At 40.1% G+C, this 21,172-nt stretch overlaps 1 protein-coding gene across 1 annotated transcript; it reads left to right on the forward strand.

Annotated features, from left to right (window-relative positions):
* Window positions 1-892: 892 nt before the first annotated feature.
* Window positions 893-16,359, forward strand: LOC133574360 (creatine kinase, testis isozyme-like). Its single transcript, XM_061926521.2, has 8 exons — window positions 893-1,113; window positions 11,434-11,621; window positions 11,706-11,860; window positions 11,937-12,069; window positions 15,394-15,565; window positions 15,633-15,756; window positions 15,818-16,007; window positions 16,082-16,359. The coding sequence occupies exons 2-8, from the start codon at window positions 11,444-11,446 to the stop codon at window positions 16,258-16,260; spliced, it is 1,131 nt and encodes a 376-aa protein (XP_061782505.1). The 5' UTR covers window positions 893-1,113; window positions 11,434-11,443; the 3' UTR covers window positions 16,261-16,359.
* Window positions 16,360-21,172: the final 4,813 nt, after the last annotated feature.

A 21,172-nucleotide genomic window follows, 5' to 3' on the forward strand; every position in this document is an offset into this window, starting at 1 on the left:
GCTGGAGCCTAACTCAGCTACAATCAGGCGGAAGGCGGGGTACACCCTGGACAAGTCGCCACCTCATCGCAGGGCCAACACAGATAGACAGACAACATTCACACTCACATCCACACACTAGGGCCAATTTAGTGTTGCCAATCAACTTATCCCCAGGTGCATGTCTTTGGAGGTGGGAGGAAGCCGGAGTACCCGGAGGGAACCCACGCAGTCACGGGGAGAACATGCAAACTCCACACAGAAAGATCCCGAGCCTGGAATTGAACCCCAGACTACTCAGCACCTTCGTATTGTGAGGCAGATGCACTAACCCCTCTTCCACCGTGCTGCCCATATATATATATATATATATATATATATATATATATATATATATATATATATATATATATGTGTCTGTGCATATATATATATATATATATATATATATATATATATATATATATATATATATATATATATATATATATATATATGTCTGTTTTTGGCCCTGTGATGAGGTGGCAACTTGTCCAGGGTGTACCCCGACTTCCGCCCGAATGCAGCTGAGATAGGCTCCAGCACCCCCCACGACCACAAAAGGGACAAGCGGTAGAAAATGGATAGATAGATAGATAGATAGATAGATAGATAGATAGATAGATAGATAGATAGATAGATAGATAGATAGATAGATAGATAGATGGATAGATAGATAGATAGATAGATAGATAGACACACTAAAATAATGATATTTATATTTATGTGTGTCTTTTTTTCAAAACTGCAGTGTTCCTGGATTTGGAACTTTAAAGCAACTTTGAAAAGTCAAGTTTAAAGCACGTTAACGGAAGTGACGTCACGAAATCGTCAAGGGTAGGAAAAAAAATGGACGTCCATGTACGTTCCGCGCGTCATAAACAATTGTACTCATGTCCTGCTTTAATTGTTGCGGCGGAGGCTTTAAGTCACGCCCGTCAAAAGAAGACGTACCAGAGTAATAAAAGATATCTGAGGCCGACACGTTTGGAACAAATATTATATAAGGAAGAGTGCTTGGGCTCGGGGAACAACTTTTGTGTACGAACTTCGTGCAGACTTCTACACGTCCTTCTCGAGTACTTGTTGAATAAGGTAAGAAAATATAACTACATTTTCTGTCATATTTACTGCCTAGCGATATAGAAATGCCTTTTAAATAACATATTCACTATTGAAACCGAAATATATTTCAAGTAAATTATCATTTAAATTTAAATTGAACGATGTATGGCATTTCTCTAGGTATTAATATACTCTCACAAGGCCACTAGCTAGCATTAAAAATCTTTTTATTTTATTTTAAAATGCGTTAACAATTTTACATAGGACAGCAATGAAAATTACTATAAAACAACTAATGAAAAAAATATGTTTTATGTAATACACTGCCTTGATGTGTTTGAGTGTACACGTTTAGCCTTGAAGGATGGCCGATACTGCACGTTTTGCTGTCGATCATAAAGGTACTGGCTCAATATAGCCGATACTTATAATATTGAATTTACCATACCATACCACATTTATTTATAAAGCCATTTAAAAACAACCACAGTTGAACAACAAAGGGCTGTACACCACAAAGAAATACAAGGACAGACTAAAAAATAACATTTAAAACCGGTAAAATACACATAGAAAAAGAAAATACAAATTATCTTGAGCAATATAAATAAAAAGCAGTTAAAACAGTTTAAACAGTTCAAAGTCTCATGCTGGGTTTAAAAGCCAGTGAGTAAAAATGGGTTTTAAGGTCTTATGTGAACATTTGAACACCATTTTGTGATTTTGCTGTCCAAAATAAAACACAATAAAACCGGTAAAATACACATAGAAAAAGAAAATACAAATTATCTTAAGAGCAATTTAAATAAAAAGCAGTTAAAAACAGTTTAAACAGTTCAAAGTCTCATGCTAGGTTTAAAAGCCAGTGAGTAAAAATGGGTTTTAAGGTCTTATTTCAACATTTGAACACCATTTTGTGATTTTGCTGTCCAAAATAAAACACAATAAAACCGGTAAAATACACATAGACAAAGAAAATACAAATGATCTTAAGAGCAATTTAGATAAAAACAGTTAAAAAGTTAAAAACAGTTTAAACAGTTCAAAGTCTCATGCTGGGTTTAAAAGCCAGTGAGTAAAAAAGGGTTTTAAGGTTTTATTTGAACATTTGAATACTATTTTGTGATTTTGCTGTCCAAAATTAAACACAATATAACGTTTTTTGAGGGAACAACTATTTATGAACAACATGTGTGAATACAATAATGTAATATCAACCAAAAAATACACCCTTATTCCTTACATATTTAGAAAAATTAAAAAATATTAAAACCATGTGGATAGTTTGTCCACAAAGCGAGCCCTGGTATACACGTTTTTTGAGGGAACAACCATTTATGAACAACATGTGAATACAATAATGTAATAATATCAACAAAAAATACACCCTTATTCCTTACATATTTAAATAAATTAATTGTAAAACCATCTGGATATTTTGTCCACAAAGTGAACCCTGATTAAACACACTTAAATGGAACAATAACAAATATATCATGAACATTTGGGGAAAAAAACAGAAAATAAACAATTGTGTTTTTGAAAATGATTATAAAACAAATAATGAAAACATGCTTTGGATGCAATACATTGCCTTGATGTGTTTGCGAGTGTCGATGAGCAAACGTACGGTTTGGCCTTGAAGGACGGCCGATTCTGCATGTTTTGCTGTCTATCTAAAGTACTGGTGGAATACTGATACTTTTTATTTGAACACGATTTAGTGATTTTGCTGTCCAAAATAAAACACAAGACAATGTGTTTTGAGGAAACTACTATAAACAATTCAACAATATGTGAATACAATAATGTAACAATATCCTGTAGATTATATAATTTCCGGTTTAGGTAGCCTTGAAGGATGGCCGATACTGCATGTTTTGCGGTCGATTTGAAGTACTGGTGCAATATTGCCGATACTGAAACTTTTTATTTGAACACGATTTTGTGATTTTGCTGTCCAAAATAAATATGTGAATACAATAATGTAACAATACCAACAAAAAATACACCCTTATTATATACATTTAAATAAATAAAAAAATATTCCATCTGAATATTTTGTCCACAAAGCGAACCCTGATTAAAAATGGTACAACAACAAATATATCATTAACATTGAAAAAAATTAACGAAAACATTGTGATTTTAAAAAATTGATTATAAAACAAATATAATGAAAACATGCTTTGTATGCAATACACTGCCTTGATGTGTTTGCGAGTGTAGATATCAAATGCACGGTTTGGCCTTGAAGAATGGCCTATACTGCACGCTTTTGCTGTCGATGTAGCCTATACTGCACGTTTTGCTGTTAATCTAAAGTACTGGTGCAATATTGCCAATACTGCACGATTTTGCTGTCGATGTAGCCGATACTGTGCGTTTGGCTGTTGATCTAAAGTACTAGTGCAATATTCCCGATACTGATACTTTTTAATTAAACACGATTTTGCTGTCAAATAAAACACAAGACAATGTTTTTTGAGGAAACAACTATTTATGAACAATTCAACAATATGTGTATACAATAATGTATCAATATCAAGAAAAAAATCACCCGTGTTTCTTGCATATGTAAATAAATCAAACATATTAAAATCCTGTCTTTTTGTCCACAAAGCGAACCCCGAGTAAACACAGTTAAATGGAACAATATCAACGATATAACAATATGAACATTTGAGAAAAAAACAACCTGAAAATATACATAACTAAAAATATCAACGCATCGTTTGGCCTTGAAGTCCAAAACGTTCTGTTCGTTCATACAGGCAAGTGTTATTAGGATTACAGCCTAATAATAAACCAAGACCTTTTTAAGTTAAGTTAAAGTCCCAACGATAGTCACACACACAGTAGGTGGCGAAATTAACCTCTGCATTTGACACATCCCCATGTTCACCCACTGGGAGGTGAGGGGAGCAGTGAGCCGCAGTGGTGTCCGCGCTCGGAAATCATTTTGGTGATTGAACGCCCAATTCCAACCCTCAATGCTGATTGGGAGGCAAGGCGATAATGGGTCCCATTTTTTGTGATCTTTGGTATGACTCGGCCGGGGTTTGAACTCACGACCTTACAGTCTCAGGGCGGACACTCAAGGCCACTGGCCACCGTCATCGTTTGGCCTTGAAGTCAAAACGTTCTGTTCGTTCATACAGGCAAGGGTTATTATGATTACGGCCTAGTAATAAACCAAGACCTTTATAAAGTAGTTTTTGTAAAAAAAAGCAACGATATTAGCACTATTCTCATTAATAGTAGTTGAAATAATGCAATTATTGTTGAGTATGTATTGTTTCCACCAGAGGTGGGTATAGTAAAAGGCTACATTTAATAATATCGGACTGCCGATATTATCGGCCGATGAATGCTTTAAAATTTAATATCGGAAATGATCGGTATCGGTTTCAAAATTATCGGTGTCTGTTTCAAAAAGTAAAATTTATGACTTTTTAAAACGCCGCTGTGTACACGGACGTAGGGAGAAGTACACAGCGCCAATAAACCTTAAAGGCACTGCCTTTGCGTGCCGGCCCAATCACATAATATCTACGTCTTTTCACACACACACATAAGCGAATGCAATCCATACTTGGTCAACAGACATGCAGGTCACACTGAGGGTGGCCTTATAAATAACTTTAACACTGTTACAAATATGCGCCACACTGTGAACCCACACCAAACAAGAATGACAAACACATTTCGGGAGAACATCCGCACCGTAACACAACATAAACAGAACAAATACCCAGAACCCCTTGCAGCACTAACTCTTCCAGGACGCTACGATATACACCCCTCGCTACCCCCCCCACCTAAACCCTGCCCCCCGAACCCTGCCCACCTCAACCTCCATGCTCCCTCAGGGAAAGCATGTCCCAAATTCCAAGCTGCTGTTTTGAGGCATGTTAAAAAAAAAATGCATTTTGTGACTTCAATGATAAATATGGCAGTGCCACGTTGGCATTTTTTTCCATAACTTGAGTTGATTTATTTTGGAAAACCTTGTTACATTGTAACAATGGGGCATCACAACAAAATTAGGCATAATAATGTGTTAATTCCACGACTATATATCGGTATCGGTTGATATCTGTATCGGTAATTTAAGAGTTGGACAATATCGGAATATTGGCAAAAAAGCCATTATCGAACATCTCTAAATGTATCTATGTATGTGTATATACATGTATATATATGTATGTATATATATATATGTGTATGTATGTATGTACATATGTGTATATATATGTGTATATGTATGTATGTGTATATATTTGTATGTATATATATATATATATATATATATATATGTTTGTATATATATATATATATATATATATATATATATATATATATGTATGTATGTATATATGTATGTATGTGTATGTATATATGTATGTGTATGTATATATGTATGTATGTATGTATGTTTATGTATATGTATGTATATGTATGTATGTGTATTGTATGTATGTGTATTTATGTATATATGTATATATGTATGTGTATATATATGTATGTATGTATATATGTATATGTATGTATATATATGTATATGTATGTATGTATATATATATGTATATGTGTGTGTGTGTGTGTGTGTGTGTGTGTGTGTGTGTGTGTGTGTGTGTGTGTGTGTGTGTGTGTGTGTGTGCATACATACATACATATATATATATATATATATATATATGTATGTATTAGGGCTGGGCGATATGGCCTTTTTTTAATATCGCGATATTTTAAGGCCATATCGCGGTACATGATATATATCTTGATATTTTGCCTTTGCCTTGAATGAACACTTGATGCATATAATCACAGCAGTATGATGATTCTATGTGTCTACATTAAAACATTCTTCTTCATACTGCATTAATATATGCTACTTTAAAACTCATGCAGAGAAGGAAATCACAACTAAAAAAATGACTTTTTTTCATACGGTGTTGATGTGGAAATGTTTGCCTCGGCATTTTGATGGTGTGGGCGTGTGGCACCGAACCGAGATGTTGACGTGCGGAGTAAGCACTCTTGATTCTCTAGAAGGTGACTTTTCAAATGATGCTACATATTAGCAGTAATGCTACTTTTTATAGCAACACTTTCGCCACACACTTGACAAATTACGGTTGTCTGTTCAACATATTCCCACTTGAAGCCAAACCACCACCAGACGATGGACCCCCTGCTGTTTTTTTGGGGGAATATTATTCCTTCATTTGTTACCAGATTTGCACCTTCTTTCGCTCGTATTACCGCTAGCATCACAGCTAACGTTACCCATGCTGCTACCTCTCTGCTGCGTGAGGGCGTATACTGTGATGCATGACGTGACAGTATGTGACGTATGTAGAAGCTGTGCTTGCTGTCTGTGAGGAGACACAAGAAAGAGTGGGAAGAGCCTGTCTTGTAATGCCAGCAGCTAAAAGCAACTGCGTGAGAACGTATACTCCGATATCACGATATAGTCATTTTCTATTTCGCATAGACCAACCCGCGATACATCACGCATATCGATACATCGCCCAGCCCTAGTATGTATATGTATATGTTTATATATATATATATATATATATATATATATATATATATATATATATATATAATATATATAATGTGTGTATATACAGTGAAGTCCACAAGTATTTACACACCCTGCAATTTTGCAAGTTCTCCCACTTAGAAATTGGGGAGATGTGTGAAATGTTCATCATAGATGTATTTCCACTGTAAGAAACATAATCTAAAAAGAAAAATCCGGAAATCACATTGTATGATTTTTTTAAATTTAGTTATTTGTCTGTTACTGGGGTTCATAAGTATTTGCACACATGAGAATCAGCAAGCAATATGACTGTCAATGAGCTGTCAGTCTACCTTAAAAAAAAGTCCACATTCACCCCACAACTAATCACCTTTGAGCTCATTAAAGTTACCTGTGCAGCCCACAGTCAGTCAATGTCCAACTGCTACCATGGGCAAGACCAAAGAGCTGTCAAAAGAGGCCAGAGACAATTGTACAGCTCCACAAATCTGGAAAAGACTGGGACAATTGGGAAGCAGTTTGGTGAGAATAGATCATCTGTTGCAGCAATTGTTACAAAATGGAAGAGGCTAAACACGACTGCTAATCTACCTCGGACTGGGGCTCCATGTAAGATCTCTCCTCGTGGGGCATCACTCATGACAAGAAAAGTGAGGAATCAGCCCAGAACTACACTGCAGGAGCTGGTGAATGACTTGAAGCGAGCTGGGACAACTGTTTCCAAAGCTACTACCAGTAGAACACTACGGCGTAGTGCTTTAAAATCATGCATCGCATGAAGGTTCCCCTGCTTAAGTCAGCCCAAGTCCAGGCCCGTCTAAGTTTGCCAATGGCCATCTGGATGATCCAGAGGAGTCATGGGAGAAAGTCATGTGGTCAAATGAGACTAAAATAGAACTTCTTAGTATAAACTCCACTTGTCGGGTTTGGAGGAAAAAGAAGGATGAGTATCATCCCAAGAACACCATCCCTACAGTGAAGAATGGGGTTGGAAACATCATGCTTTGGAGGTGCTTTTCAGCAAAGGGGACAGGACGACTGCACTGTATTGAGAGGATGAACGGGGCCATGTATTGAGATTTTGGCCAAAAACCACCTTCCCTCAGTCAGAGCATTGAAGATGGGTCGTGGCTGGGTCTTCCAACATGAAGCACACAGCCAGGATAACCAAGGAGTGGATCCATACCAAGCATATCAAGGTTTGGAGTTGCCTAGCCAGTCTCCAGACCTAAATCCAATAGAAAATATTTGGAGGGAGCTGAAACTTTGTGTTGCTCGGCGACAGCCCCGAAACCTGACAGATCTAGAGAAATTTGTGTGGAGTGGGCCAAAATCCCTGTTACCGTGTGTGCAAACCTGATGAAGAACTATAGGAAATGTTTGACCTGTAATTGCATTCTGCACTAAATATTAACACTGATGTTCTCATGTGTGCAAATACTTATAAACCCCAGTAACATACAAATAACTCATAAAAAAATCATACAATGTGATTTCTGGATTTTTCTTTTTAGATTATGTCTCCAACAGTGAAAATATATCTATGATGAACATTTCAGACCTTTCTCTAATTTCTAAGTGGGAGAACTTGCAAAATTGCAGGGTGTGCAAATACTTGTGGACCTCACTGTATATACAGGACTGTCTCAGAAAATTAGAATATTGTGATAAAGTCTTTTATTTTCTGTAATGCAACTTAAAACATGAAAATGTCACATTCTGGATTCATTACACATCAACTGAAATATTGCAAGCCTTTTATTATTTTAATATTGCTGATTATGGCATACAGCTTAAGAAAACTCAAATCCTATCTCAAAAAAAGCATATTTCCTCAGACCAAGTAAAAAAAAAAAAAAAGATTTATAACAGCAAAATGAAAATGTCAATTAATGCACTTGGTTGGGAATACTTTTGCACGGATTACTGCATCAATGCAGCGTGGTATGGAGGCAATCAGCTTCAGCTTCAGCTTCTTCTTCACAATACCCCACATATTCTCTATGGGGTTCAGGTCAGGGGAGTTGGCAGGCCAATCGAGGACAGTAATGCCATGGTCAGTACACCAGTTACTGGTGGTTTTGGCACTGTGGGCAGGTGCCAGATCATGCTGGAAAATGAAATTATCATCTCCATAGAGCTTTTCAACAGATGGAAGCATGTAGTGCTCTAAAATCTCGGTACACAGCTGCATTAACTTTGGACTTGATGAAACACAGTGGACCAACACCAGCAGCTGACATGGCTCCCCAAACCATTGCTGACTGGGAACTTCACACTGGATTTCAAGCAACTTGGATTTTGCTCCTCCAGCCTTCCTCCAGACTCTAGCGCCTTGACTTCCAAATGAAATACAAAACTTGCTTTCGTCTGAAAACAGGACTCTGGACCACTCTGCAACTGTCCAGTGCTTCTTTTCCATAGCCCAAGTCAGACGCAACTTCCGTTGTCTTGAGTTCAGGAGTGGCTTGACCATGGGAATACGGCTATTGTAGCTGTATCTGTTGAAAAGCTCTATGGAGATGATGATTTCATTTTCCAGCATGATTTGGCACCTGCCCACAGTGCCAAAACCACCAGTAACTGGTGTACTGACCATGGCATTACTGTCCTCGATTGGCCTGCCAACTCCCCTGACCTGAACCCCATAGAGAATGTGTGGGGTATTGTGAAGAAGCTGAAAGACACCAGACCCAATAATGCAAATGAGCTAAAGGCCGCTATTGATGCATCCTGGTCATCCATAACACCTCAGCAATGCCACAGGCTGATTGCCTCCATGCCACGCTGCATTGATGCAGTAATCCGTGCAAAATGATTCCCAACCAAGTACTGAGTGCATTAATTGACATTTTCAAATGTTTTGATTTTTTTTGCTGTTATAAATCTTTTTTTTTTACTTGGTCTCAGGAAATATTCTAATTTTTTGAGATAGGATTTTTGAGTTTTCTTAAGCTGTATGCCATAATGAGCAATATGAAAATAATAAAAGGCTTGCAATATTTCAGTTAATGTGTAATGAATCCAGAATGTATGACATTTTCATGTTTTTGGACTAGACTTAGACTTCCTTTTTGTTGTCATTCAAATTTGAACTTTACAGCACAGATAAGAACGAAATTTCGTTACATAAGCTCATGGTAGTGCAGGATAAAAAAGCAATAAGGTGCTGACCCGTCTCCGCTCGGGATGGTTTCCTGCTGACCCCACTGTGGACTGGACTCTTACTGTTATGCTGGATCCACTATGGACTGTACTCTCACAATATTATGTTAGACCCACTCGACATCCATTGCATTCGGTCTCCCCTAGAGGGGCGGGGGTTACCCACATATATCTCATAGTCATTCACATCGATGTCCCACTGAGGTGAGTTTTTCCTTGCCCTTATGTGGGCTCTGTACCAAGGATGTCGTTGTGGCTTGTGCAGCCCTTTGAGACACTTGTGATTTAGGGCTATATAAGTAAACATTGATTGATTGATGTATAAATAAATATATATAAATAATATTTAAATTTATATATAAAATAAATAATTATATATAAATGTTTATGGATGTATGTTATATTGTCTTTTTTATTCCAGCGAGTTAATCCATTTTGGGGGGAGTTGAGGGGATAATTTAATTATGATGCGTTCAAGAGTCTTACGGCTTGAGGGAAGAAGCTGTTACAGAACCTGGAGGTTCTGCTTCGGAGGCTGCGGAACCTCTTTCTAGAGTCCAGCAGTGAAAACAGTCCTTGGTGGGGGTGGGAGGAGTCTTTAGTTTTTCTTTTTAGTTGCATTGCAGAAAATAAAGGACTTTATCACAATATTCTAGTTTTCTGAGACAGTCCGGGGACCCTTGGTATAAAGTGAGCACATGAATTATTGAATAAGCTAAAAAAGCTTGCCAACTAGCGTTAGCATGCTAACAAGTTGCATCAGTCAAGTAACAAAATATTTGACGCTGAGATGTATACGTGCAAAATTTGCAAAAAAGAAAAGGTATGCTAATATTAGAATACTAACAATTGTGCCGTGGGCCGTTGAAAAATTACCTAGTGGCTGTACTTTGGACACCCCTGCTCTAAAGTAATGGTACTGTTTGAGTACAATTTTGGATTACTCTGCCCACCTCCGTGCTTACTAATAATTTCTGTAGACCAGTGGTTCTCAAACCAAGTACCACCTCAGAAAACACTTGCCATCCCAAGTACCACTATAATGACCATTAAAATAACAGTAGCGTAGTAGGCCTACATATTCAATAAAATAGGGCAGAGGTTTAACGTAACAAGTATATTTAATATTTTTGGCCACTAACATTACACACAATTTGAACAGTAACACTGAATATTTAAGTGATTATTTGGCGTACCACTAGATGGTGCCTGCATACCACAGTTTGAGAATGACCACTGCTGAAATTTTTTTTCCATAGCTGTGTTATTGTATGTTTTTCAGTTGTTATTGTCTGATACAGGTGTGTCCAAAATCCATGTGGCCCGCTGAAAAAAGTTTGGCCACCCCTAATAGGTCCCGATCATACAGTTTATTATGTCAGTGTTGTTGCTCTCCCGGCGCATCTCCACCAACCTCGCTTTAGGGAAGGTTCTCCCAACAATCTGTGCCTCACATTCTTTGATAGACTCTGCCTCACGTAAAGTTTTGCCGTGTTTAGGCTATAACGTGATAAACACGGTCACGTCAGTGATGTTTTCATGTGACCGGAGAGTAGGAAGGTTAGCCAAACACACCATGTCTTAAAGAGTTTTGGCGGGTTCCGCTGGTAACGTTCGAATGTGTTCAGCTCCGAAGGAATGTCCAACCGCAAGGCAAGAGGGCTGTCAGCCGAGAATGAGTTCCCAGATCTCAGTCAGCACAAGAACCACATGGCCAAGTTCTTAACTCAAGACATGTACGTCGCGTTGAAGCAGAGGTCCACCCGCAGTGGCTTCACCATAGATGGTGTCATTCAAACCGGAGTAGATAATCCAGGTACCTTTCTCCTATTTCCAACCTCAAGTCTCAGTACTTGGACTCTTATTGGGAGTGACCGGTTGCTCTCAATTAAATGTGCAGGTCACCCCTACATCATGACCGTGGGCTGCGTGGCTGGGGACGAGGAGTCGTATGAGATCTACAAAGAGCTCTTTGACCTCGTGATTGAGGACCGACATGGAGGATACAAACCCACAGACACTCACAAGACTGACCTCAACCCGGACAACCTTGTGGTACGGCACAGGATTCAAATGTTTGGACGTCAATATTGAGATTTGAATCATTGATAATCTGATGCATGTTCCTAAGGGGGGTGACGACTTGGACCCCAACTACGTCATGAGTTCCCGTGTCCGAACAGGCCGCAGCCTTCGGGGCTTCTGCCTGCCGCCACACTGCAGCAGAGGGGAGAGACGTGCTTTGGAGAAGATCGCCATTGAAGGTAAAAGCGTAAAAATATGTTTTACTGAGGTTTATTTTAAGGAAACAGGCACTTTTCAAAATGTTGCCCATCATTCACCATCCCTATTTTCATGAGATGAACACTTCCCGTAGTAAAAAGTAAGCTAGCACATTGCTGGTATTGATTGACCTGTTCCATTGAAAGCCCTCTAAAAACATTCAAAAAGTTATATTTGCGCACTTTAGTAAACCTTCCTTCCTGACGACTTCCAAGAGTGCTGGCTGCCAAGTTAGCCAGCCCTGGCTTTTAGCTCGGTGGTTAGCACGCTCGCCTGTCATGCGGACGACCAGGATCCGCATCCCCGTGCGGATTCCATGAAGGCAAGGGGCCGAACCACCTCGTTAGGGTGGTACCGTGACCCGGATTAGAGTGAGGTTACATTGGAGTGAGCAACAAATAGCCAGCCAGTGTGGCTGTGTACGTTTGCAAATCTCACACGAGTGTCATGCGGACGACCAGGGCTTCTGGCCCCTTGCAGAATGGGATAAATAGTTACACCTGAGTAGTGTAAAAGAGGCCAACCAGTGTGGGGGGCCGTGTATACGCTAGTAAACCTCAAAACACCGATATCAAGAGTGTGCTGGCTGCCAGTTGAAAAATTCGGACGACCGGGGATGGGATAAAGGCATGGGGCTGAACTACCTGGGTTACAGTGGTGCCGTGACCCGGATAAGAGTGGTTTATTGGGGTCAATCAATCAATCAATCTTTATTTATATAGCCCTAAATCACAAGTGTCTCAAAGGGCTGCACAAGCCACAACGACATCCTCGGTACAAAGCCCAATAAGCAATAAATGGCCGACTGCCGAGCTAGCCAGCCCAGTGGTCATTTGAACGACCAGGGTTTGCAACCCTGCGCGTAATGGGATAAATAAGCAGGGGCACGAGCCACCTGGGCTACAATGGTGCCGTGACCCTGATGAGAGTAAGGCTTAGGGGGGTGAGTAACAGGACAGCCAGTGTGGGTGAGCCATGTGTACGTTAGTAAACCTCAAAATCTGAGGTTACAAATACATGCTGTAACCATAGAGTAGCTGACACTTGATAACATGTAATAATTACAGTAATTTGGTACTTTCATGCATTAGCAAAACCTGGGCGCATAGAAAGTATTGCTACTTCCGTCAATATGCATGTATATATGTACAGTACAGGCCAAAAGTTTGGACACCTTCTCATTTCAATGCGTTTTCTTTATTTTCATGACTATTTACATTGTAGATTGTCACTGAAGGCATCAAAACTATGACACATGAGGAGTTATGTACTTAACAAAAAAAGGTGAAATAACTGAACATGTTTTATATTCTCGTTTCTTTAAAATAGCCACCCTTTGCTCTGATTACTGCTTTGCACACTCTTGGCATTCTCTCGATGAGCTTCAAGCACACCTGTGAAGTGAAAACTATTCAGGTGATAACTCTTAAAGCTCATTGAGAGAATGCAAATATACTGTTTTGAAGAAACTAGAATATAAGACGTTTTCAGTTTCACCTTTTTTTGTTAAAGGGGAACATTATCACCATTATGTAAGCGTCAATATATACCTTGATGTTGCAGAAAAAAGACCATATATTTTTTTAACCGATTTCCGAACTCTAAATGGGTTAATTTTGGTGAATTAAACGCCTTTCTATTATTCGCTCTCGGAGCGATGGCGTCACAACGTGACGTCACATCGGGAAGCAATCCGCCATTATCTCACACATTACAAACAGAGTCAAATCAGCTGTTATTTTCCGTTTTTTCGACTGTTTTCCGTACCTTGGAGACATCATGCCTCGTCGGTGTGTTGTCGGAGGGTGTAACAACACGAACAGGGACGGATTCAAGTTGCACCAGTGGCCCAAAGATGCGAAAGTGGCAAGAAATTGGACGTTTGTTCCGCACACTTTACCGACGAAAGCTATGCTACGACAGATGGCAAGAATGTGTGGACATCCTGCGACACTCAAAGCAGATGCATTTCCACGATAAAGTCAAAGAAATGTGTGAGCAATTCAGGGACAAAGGACCTCGCTAGCACGGCAAGCAATGGCGGCAGTTTGTTCCTGCAGACGAGCGAGCTAAACCCCCTGGATGTCTTGGCTCACACCGTCCCTTATGCCACCGAAGATGATCAAGAGAAGAATATCGACCCTAGCTTCCCTGGCCTGCTGACATCAACTCCAAAACTGACATCAGCTTTCAGGAAAAGAGAGCGGATGAGGGTATGTCTACAGAATATATTAATTGATGACAATTGGGCTGTCTGCACTCAAAGTGCATGTTGTTGCCAAATGTATTTCATATGCTGTAAACCTAGTTCATAGTTGTTAGTTTCCTTTAATGCCAAACAAACACATACCAATCGTTGGTTAGAAGGCGATCGCCGAATTCGTCCTCGCTTTCTCCCGTGTCGCTGGCTGTCGTGTCGTTTTCGTCGGTTTCGCTTGCATACGGTTCAAACCGATATGGCTCAATAGCTTCAGTTTCTTCTTCAATTTCGTTTTCGCTACCTGCCTCCACACTACAACCATCCGTTTCAATACATGCGTAATCTGTTGAATCGCTTAAGCCGCTGAAATCCGAGTCTGAATCCGAGCTAATGTTGCTATAGCTTGCTGTTCTATGCGCCATGTTTGTTTGTGTTGGCATCACTATGTGATGTCACAGGAAAATGGACGGGTGTATATAACGATGGTTAAAATCAGGCACTTTGAAGCTTTTTTTTAGGGATATTGCGTGATGGGTAAAATTTTGAAAAATAAAATAAGCCACTGGGAACTGATTTTTAATGGTTTTAACCCTTCTGAAATTGTGATAATGTTCCCCTTTAAGTACATAACTCCGCATGTGTTCATTCATAGTTTTGATGCCTTCAGTGACAAATCTACAATGTAAATAGTCATGAAAATGAACGCATTGAATGAGAAGGTGTGTCCAAACTTTTGGCCTGTACTGTATATATGTATATATATAGTTTTGTATATGTATGAAACCTTTAAGATGTCCTCGACCTGTGTTTTTAGCCACCTCTTTCTTGTTAGCAGTTTCTTTACGAAAAAGTTTGCGTCTCAGTTCCGATGCGGCTAATATATAAAAACATGATGTGGCTTACAGTCTGGGTTTATGGAAGCTTCAGTTGAATCTGTTAAGTGGTAGCCTCCCCAAGACATTGGATAGCATTTCTCTGGCATGTCTATTTATTTATTCTGTCTGCCTTAGCTGTCACATTATCGGGGTACAATTATGAAATGACTAAGGTGTTTCCTCTTGGATTGGTGTGAGCTCCAGGAGTAAATCTGTTTCTCTTCCTGTAGCTCTGGGTGCTCTAACTGGAGAGATGACCGGAAAATATTACCCCTTAAACACCATGTCAGATGCAGAGCAGCAGCAGCTGATCGACGACCACTTTCTGTTTGACAAGCCCGTCTCCCCTCTGCTGCTGGCCTCCAGGATGGGCCGTGACTGGCCCGACGGCAGAGGCATCTGGTGAGTAGAAATTTCTGAATTCCTTCTGAAATGAAAATGACACTCATGGCACGTGTACATTTGAAAGGCACAACGAGAGCAAGACTTTCCTGGTGTGGGTGAACGAGGAGGATCATCTGCGCGTGATCTCCATGCAGAAAGGTGGCAACATAAAGGAAGTGTTTACCCGCTTCTGCACTGGACTCGGAGAGGTTTGTGGAAGTTTATGTCAAGGGAAAAAAAGACATCTTACGAATGAATGTGGTCTTGTAGCTGGAAGGCAAGTTCAAGGAGAAAGGTCACGTCTACATGTGGAACGAGCACCTGGGCTACATCCTGACCTGCCCCTCCAACCTGGGCACCGGTCTGCGTGCCGGCGTGCATGTAAAGTTGCCAAACATGAGCAAGCACCCTGAATTTGAGGAGGTTCTCAAGAGACTGCGTCTCCAGAAACGTGGAACCGGTACTGGCCGCTTCCTCAATTGCTTGTAAGAACGCAAAAGCAGCGCATGTTTAACAAACTGGTTTGTCCTCCAGGTGGAGTGGACACTGACGCTGTGGGTGGCGTGTTTGACATCTCCAACGCTGACAGACTGGGCTTCTCTGAGGTGGAGCTGGTGCAAATGGTGGTTGACGGTGTCAAGGTGCTGGTGGATATGGAGAAGAACTTGGAGAAGGAAGAGCCCATTGATGATCTGATGCCCAATCAGAAGTAGAACCACTTAATCTTTCCCCTGCTTTAATAATGGAATCCAGTTTCTACCCCCTTACTGTTTTAGCTCTTCCATAAGTTTGAAATAAAATGTGGCTGGTCAGATATTTGAAGTTTTTAATGTCTCTTGATCATCAAATGTTTTTCAGGACTAGAACAGGACGTGACTTTATTTATCCCACAATTGGGAAATGATGTGGTTGAAGTGAAGATACAAAAAGTAAGGCAAAAACAACAGGCAATAAAAACAAACACATTTAGAGCAAAGCAATCAGCAACAACTGCTATTTCCATACATCCATTTACCGCTTGTCCCTTTCAGGGTCGCAGGGAACCATTTCTACTAAAGTAACAATAAATTAGCAATAAATAATACATATTGCGCACATACGATTGTGATCAATACCCACATACACTGCAGTGGCCTCTGGTGCGCCACATCCGCTATTGGGGGCCAGCATGGTCAGAAAGGAACAACCCCAACAAAGCAACCAACAGCTGACTCCATCCCAGGTTGCTTACCACCCCCTTCCCAGCATGGTCAGAGGAACACAGCAGACTCCATCCCAGGCTGCCCAACACCCCTCCGGCCAACATCTGATCCGGGCAGAGGAGAACCAATTGCTAACTACATCAAAGGCTGCCCACCAGCTATGGCCAACGCTTGATCCGGGCGGACAAGAGGGAATCCGTCGACGCGTCCTACACATGCTCATCCAGCCAGGGCTCTGTAAAGCTTGTCCATCACACCGCTCAACACCAGCTGTGCAGCCCCGCCTCCTTTGTGGGGGCGGTATAGCTCGATTGGTACAGTGGCCGTGCCAGCAACTTCAGGGTTGCAGGTTCGATCCCCGCTTCCGCCATCCTAGTCACTGCCGTTGTGTCCTTGGGCAAGACACTTTACCCACCTGCTCCCAGTCCCACCCACACTGGTTTAAATGTAAGATATTGGGTTTCACTATGTAAAAGTGCTGAGTTAGAGAAAAAGTGCTATATAAATATAATTCACTTCACTCCTTTGCACCCTTTCCGGTTTCTAGCAGCTGGTCTCTTGACGCAAACCTGGCCATGGCAAATAAAGGCTCCCCCAAGGCAGATGCAGAAGTCACAAAGTACCATTTGTTGCGCAGTGCTTAAGGGGCCCAAATCCAAAGTCAAATAACACATGGAAACGAAGAGCGCAGAGCTCCTGCAACCAGCAGCCACTAGAGTGGTGTCATCTTGTCTTTCTTACCTTGTTTGTACATGAAGTTGCATTATCCTTCATGAAAACATACTTTGTATGATCAACTCTTGTGTGAAAGCAACAGGAAACCAATGCAGTGGTTGAGCAGCAGCATGTTATGTACTGCAGCTGTTTTATAGCTTGTTTAGAGAGCCCAGTGAGAAGAAAAGTCCAAGTCTGATTTAGACATTATTCCTCTGGTTTTGGCAATGTCTTCAGGTGGTAGAAAAAGCTCCATTACCAAGTAGTTACAGGGTCAGTGTGTAGGGACAATATGACCTGGTCCCTACACACCGGAGCTCTTGTAAAAAGCTCAGCAGCGCATGCACTTTTTGCGTCTCACCAGAGAGCCTACTGACCAACTGCATCTCTCTCTGGACTGGAGCCTGCAGTGCCTCAGACCGGAAGTCTCTCCAGAGAGTGGTGAGGACGGCGGAAAAGATCATCAGGACTCCTCTTCCTCCTATCCAGGAGATCGCAAAAAGCCGCTGCCTGACCAGGGCTCAGAAAATCTGCAGAGACTTCTCCCACCCCCACTAAGGACTGTTCACTGCTGGACTCTAGAAAGAGGTTCCACAGCCTCCGTAGCAGAACCTCCAGGTTCTGTAACAGCTTCTTCCCTCAGGCCGTAAGACTCTTGAACGCATCATAATAATCCCCTCAATTCCCTCCAAAAATGGATTAACTCTGCAACATATTTATCTGTACAGTAATCTATTTATTTATATCTGCACCTTATTGATTTTTTTTCCTGCACTACCATGAGCTAATGCAACGAAATGTTGTTCTTATCTGTACTGTAAAGTTCAAATTTGAATGACAATAAATAGGAAGTCTAAGTCATACAGTGGTCATAATTAAAGCTCTCCTGTGTCCAGGGGTGTACCGTATTTTTCGGAGTATAAGTCACTCCGGATAAGTTGCACCGGCCGAAAATGCATAATAAAGAAGGAAAAAAACATAAGTCGCACTGGAGTTGTTACCGTTTTGAAAACAAATGATACAGGTATGCATTATCCTGTTATAACTCACATTCTATATTGTGTTTTGGAAAAAGGTTGTCATAAACATTAATTCATTAAAAAAAAATAATACAAGAGAAAACAAATTTGTATACTTATTGTTGCGTTTGGACCAGATGTTCCTCCCAGGGATTTTAAGTTACTGGTCACTCCCAAGTTCTTTTGATGACATATAAGCTGAGTTCAATTTGACCACCAGACAGAATGGGTATCTTGTGATTTATTTTCAAAGCTTCGAAAATAAACGTGAGACCAATCCAGTTCAGCAAGCGTACACTAGCGCAGCTAAAATGATCTGAAAAACATCACGGAAAACACTCTCTTCTTCAGTATCTCCCCCCGCCCTCATCTCTCTCACCTTAACACATGCCCATTGTGTCTCTTATCTAGAGTCGGCCTGAGAAGGGAAGCAGGGAGGATTCCTCCTCTCTGCCTCCTAGCTCCAGGTGGCCCCACAATGTAAGCACACTTTCATGAGATGATGAGAAAAGGAAAAGAGTACAATATGGAACATTAGCTATTTGTAATATGACTATGAAAGTAAAGAAGTAACACACAAATATGGATATATGTAATTATCTGCCTCCGTCAATATGTAAATGTATTCAGTTATAAACATTCATTCACTTTCTTCTTTCATTCATGGATCTAAAGTTTACCGCTGCCGGTAGTTTTTTCTATATTTTTATTTAATAAGTTGTAGGTGTACCGTATTTTTCGGAGTATAAGTCACTCCGGCCAAAAATGCATAATAAAGAAGGAAAAAACATATATAAGTCGCACTGGAGTATAAGTCGCATTTTTGGGGCAAATGTATTTGCTAAAACCCAACACCAAGAATAGACATTTGAAAGGCAATTTAAAATAAATAAAGAATAGTGAACAACAGGCTGAATAAGTGTCCGTTATATGAGGCATAAATAACCAACTGAGAACGTGCCTGGTATGTTAACATAACATATTATGGTAAGAGTCATTCAAATAACTATAACATATAGAACATGCTATACGTTTACCAAACAATCTGTCACTCCTAATCACTAAATCCGATAAAAATCTTATCCGTCTAGTCTCTTACGTGAATGAGCTAAATAATATTATTTGATATTTTATTGTAATGTGTTAATAATTTCACACATAAGTCGCTCCTGAGTATAAGTCGCACCCCCGGCCAAACTATGAAAAACACTGCGAGTTTATAACCAATAGAAAAAGACAAGATTTTGTGATCATAAAAAATATCAATATAATCATTGAAGTATCGACTATGTACGGCTCTTGTACTTGGTATCCTTACAGTCGATGTCTGTGTATGTGGATCACATGTTTACATTCAGGAGCGCTAGCTTGCTGTTAGCGGTTAGCTATTGTATCCTCCCACGGTGTGTGGTAAAGCATGGTTAGCTATTCCTTCTCCTGCAGGGATGATGTATGCAGGAAACGTAGTTTATCTGTCGCCATGGAAGCAAAGATTAGTGATTTAGAAACAGCTAAAACACTACAGACTGCAGATGGACGTTAGCGCAAGCGCTAAGCACCTCTTGCAGAACGGCGCTTCAGTGTTTTATAGCTTCAATTGTATCGTTAATTTTGAAGCCAAAATGTGTGTTGCCGAACATGCGCCTCTGCTCGTTTTACCAGCATTGTCACGACGTGACATCACAAAAAAAAAATTACCGGTATTTTTCAGAAGCAGTATAGTACCGTTTTTAGTTTATTAGGACCGAAGTACTTTATTAGTACCTCTGCAATTGTCTGGTGTGTGTGCATGCCACCTGACTGGAAACAAAGCATTATTTGATGCACTTTGCTGTTGCATTGTTGTGATTGTGGATAGACATTTTTGTCATGTCCTAATCTAAGCTTCCAGGCTTATGGACAAAACACACACCCATGCATCACTTCCACATACCATCACCCTCACCCCATGCACCTTGCTGCTTCAACCCCTTGCGGTATGATGGCTTATGGAGCAGCGCCCTGATGGCTGCAGCTTCGCATGGGATGTCCCCCCCCCCCAAAACCCCCACTGATGCAAGTTTGAGTTTTTGTGTGTGCAGTAACATTGGTTCCTATTGTTGCTCAAGGTTTTTTCCTGGTCTCAAACTCAGCGCCTTTCTGTATAACTCTATTTTTTAAGTGCAATCACAATAAAGTTCTATTCTATTCTGTTCTTGTGATGCAAATAGTTTTTAAGGTAAGAGGAGGATCAAAGTAGTTAAGTCCCTGTCAATGCATGTGGATATGGCACCACCTTTTGGAATGTTTAATAAAAAACACAACAAATATGTAATAATAGCCAATATTTCAGAATAATTCTCAAAAATAGAGTATTATTTGTGTAAGTGTAAATCATTTTGATCCATAGCTTATCTTATAAATGCTACCAGTAATTGTTTTTGTTAACAAAAAAAATATACATATATTTCTTTTTATTTTTATTTATTTTGTTGTTGATGTATATATATATATATATATATATATATATATATATATATATACACACACACATATATATATATATATATATATATATATATATATATATAGGGGCGGTATGGCATGGGTAGAGCGGTTGTGCCAGAAACCTGAAGGTTGCAGGTTCGTTCCCCGCCTCTTGACATCCAAATCGCTGCCGTTGTGTCCTTGGGCAGGACACTTCACCCTTG

This window comes from Nerophis lumbriciformis, linkage group LG31 (genome assembly GCF_033978685.3).
Source record: "Nerophis lumbriciformis linkage group LG31, RoL_Nlum_v2.1, whole genome shotgun sequence".
Lineage (NCBI taxonomy): Eukaryota > Metazoa > Chordata > Actinopteri > Syngnathiformes > Syngnathidae > Nerophis > Nerophis lumbriciformis.